The sequence below is a fragment of the Sinocyclocheilus rhinocerous genome, unplaced genomic scaffold (genome assembly GCF_001515625.1).
Source record: "Sinocyclocheilus rhinocerous isolate Xijiao unplaced genomic scaffold, SAMN03320098_v1.1 scaffold952, whole genome shotgun sequence".
NCBI lineage: Eukaryota > Metazoa > Chordata > Actinopteri > Cypriniformes > Cyprinidae > Sinocyclocheilus > Sinocyclocheilus rhinocerous.
Window position 1 is genome coordinate 81,324 of NW_015641498.1, and position 3,056 is coordinate 84,379.

At 38.9% G+C, this 3,056-nt stretch overlaps 1 protein-coding gene across 3 annotated transcripts in view; it reads left to right on the forward strand.

The window, feature by feature from the left end:
- Window positions 1–3,056, forward strand: part of LOC107755151 (interleukin-15 receptor subunit alpha) — a 15,889-nt gene that overhangs the window by 8,408 nt on the left and 4,425 nt on the right. For 2 of the 3 annotated variants that reach the window (XM_016571854.1, XM_016571856.1), the window contains exons 3-5: window positions 677–706; window positions 898–996; window positions 1,079–1,264. In XM_016571854.1, the coding sequence (XP_016427340.1) occupies window positions 677–706; window positions 898–996; window positions 1,079–1,264 (315 nt within the window). The remainder of the gene's footprint in view (window positions 1–676; window positions 707–897; window positions 997–1,078; window positions 1,265–3,056) is intronic. The other variant, XM_016571855.1, reaches the window with a different exon arrangement.

A 3,056-nucleotide genomic window follows, 5' to 3' on the forward strand; every position in this document is an offset into this window, starting at 1 on the left:
CGCGTATACGTTACTCATTGTTTACACAGTGCACAGTCATTGTAGGTACGACGGCTAATCAAAATGGTACTTACTTGCGCTTATCCGGATTGTTCAAACCGACTTAAAACTAAAAGTTTTACGTTCTCTCGCGCGAACTCATTCGTGAGTGGTGACTTTCCACGTATTCCCCACTTCTGAGCCTGCTCGCCTGAAGTTATGGTTGATTGCTCTTCGGCTGGATATCAACACACCCATTAACGTAAACTACGCCAGAGCGCGTACACACCTTCACGCACCAGATGCCGTGCGCGCGCTGAAGGCAGTTGGACATAGTGTTGTATTAGAGGTAAAAAATTATATAAATACTGTTCAGTTTCTTGCACAGACCGATCGTTTCGTGTCTTTACACATCAATGTATCGTCACGAGCCGCAGGGTTTAATTTGGATTTGTCTGTGCATGTTTTTTTTACTCTCATAGATTTTGTTACCATTGCCATGCATTATACGACTGATAGACTGCAACGGTTAAAGTTAAAAATCATCATATGTGTTCTACTGAAGAAACAAAGTCACCTACATCTTGGATGCCCTGGGGGTAAGCAGATAAACATAAAATTTTTATTTTTGGGTGAACTATCCCTTTAACAGATATCATATTATCAATGTAGTGATTTTATTGTTTCTACTTTGCAGTTGATCCCAAAAATCCACAAGTGGCCACAAGTAAGTGCCATCTTTCCTAATTCCTCTGTCTTTTCTGTATATGTTGTTGAAAAGTGCAGTGTGTAATTTATGCACCTCAATACCAAATGGATTAAAAGTTTTATTTTTTTTAAATAACACACATCACCCTTAAGACCTATCACCAAGATAGGTTGTTGACTTAAATGTCTGGTATTATTTATTTGCTTTAGCAGAGACCCAAAGTCCTCATCAACCATTCACATCATCCACCACAGAAAGAACAGCAAGAAAGCATCCCACACTTCATGGCACAAGCTCGCCAACCACAGGTATGTATGTTATATTATGGTTGTATGTGTTGACATTGTTTGGGTAGGCCTACATTTACGTTAATTGCATGACACACTCCAGCAACAGGGCATATAGCTTTGACAACAACAAATGAAGTTGTCACAACCAAAACAAGAAGAACCACCAGCCAGCCAACTTTGATGAGCACAACAAAAGAGACGGAGTCTATTACAACAACCAATGAGACAACAACCAGCTACACAAGCAGAGAATATATGACAACAACATCGTCACATACGCTGTCAGGTGAAGCCATTTACTATGATGGGTTAAGGTGCATGGGGCTAACTAGTTAACACAAAAATTAACATTCTGTCATTATTTACTCACCCTTGTGTCATCCCAAGCCAATATGACTTTCTTTCTTCCACAGAACCCAAAAGGAGAAGTTTAGCAGAATGTTCACGCTGCTCTTTTCCATATAGTATATAAAGACCAAGAGCTGTCAAGCTCTTTATTTACTCATGTACACATTCAATTTTCCTATAAACATGTCGCAACAAGTTTGAAAAAGTCATAGAGGTTTGGAAAAACATAAATGATGACAGAATTTCCATATTAATCTTCATTAAGCTAAATCATTGTTTAGGTATAAAAATGTGTTCTAACACTTATTAATCCGGGCTCAGACTACAGGAGTTTTAAAATCCTAACCGATTATGAAATCTGGCTGCAGCACACCCATAAAGAGAATCTTCACAGATTTTCTTCCCTCAAATCGTATACATACACACATTAGCTAGCACGCTAGCAGCTCTCAACACTCACGCAGTACGTTCAAAACTGAGGCGATTTCACCCCAGAGGTTGTCTTTGTCCTTTGACAAAGTGTGGTACGTTTTCGACACATTTTACAGACTGTCGTGTTATTGCAAAACTTCCACACGCAATTTCCTCTATCTCCACTATTTAACGGACCTGTACAGCAGCTTGTTTTGTGGTCGCGCATTGACTATTGTGAAAGTTCTATTGTAATCATAGCCGGAGGTGCAAGATTCGATCTGTAAACGCCTCACATTACCCGATAATCCGCGCCGAACATCGGAACCGACCGAGGTCCTTCACAAGACTTTTTCTCAGATTCTCTGTAAATCAGAAATAAATCGGCCTAAAACTCTTGTAGTGTGAGCCCGACTTTAGAGAGGAATTAAACTAAAAAGTAAAACCCTTTCTTGCACATGGTACATCAGCGTAATACCCGAGTCTTATTCACTAACCATCACAATCCAGTTTTTTCCCGAGTGCAGGGCTGAAATTGCACTGCGTCGTCAATATTTAAAATAACTAGTGAAGTCACTGGCATTCCTTTTCATGCAAATACGCCTCCTTTAGTCTCAATATAGACTGTTCTTTATTCGCAAAAATTGCCTGGCACAATTTGTACTGCACTATTACCACCAATAAAAACCTGTCTGTTTACTTACGGTAATTAACAGATATGGGTGTCATGCCATAACATATTTTTAATACGACTGAGTTTATATTTAATGTGAATTTAACATTGAAAGTTAATGTGAATAAAAACATTGCAAGTTAGGCTACTAATCATAATATTTTCATTGTACAGAAAGAAAGCAAAGAACATTTACATTATCAAAGAACATTTTCACTGACAGTCTAGTTCAAGCACTCTCAAAAACTCCCATTAAAATCACTGAAGCTGTTTACACTATGAAATTAATATCTTACAGATTCGTACACACATTTGCACTTTGTTGTTTCTGACGAGAGAATTCGCCAGAAAGAGGTATTCAGGCAGCGAGCGAGTGAAGCGGCACTTTAGCGATGACTCATCTGAACACCTCTGATTGGTCATTGCATTCATAAGCTCAACAGCATCGTTTGTGATTGGTTATAATGTGCAGCGCTGTAAAACCGCATCTGTATCTGGCTCAGCGCCAGCCAGCGAACGCAAATTTGAATTTAGCAGCTGATGATATGACGCACTGAACGTTCTAATCACGCCGGTGTGATTGTATTAAATATAGAAAATATTAATCGCCTATTTTTTGTCTTTTGGAAGCTGCATTCAAAATCCA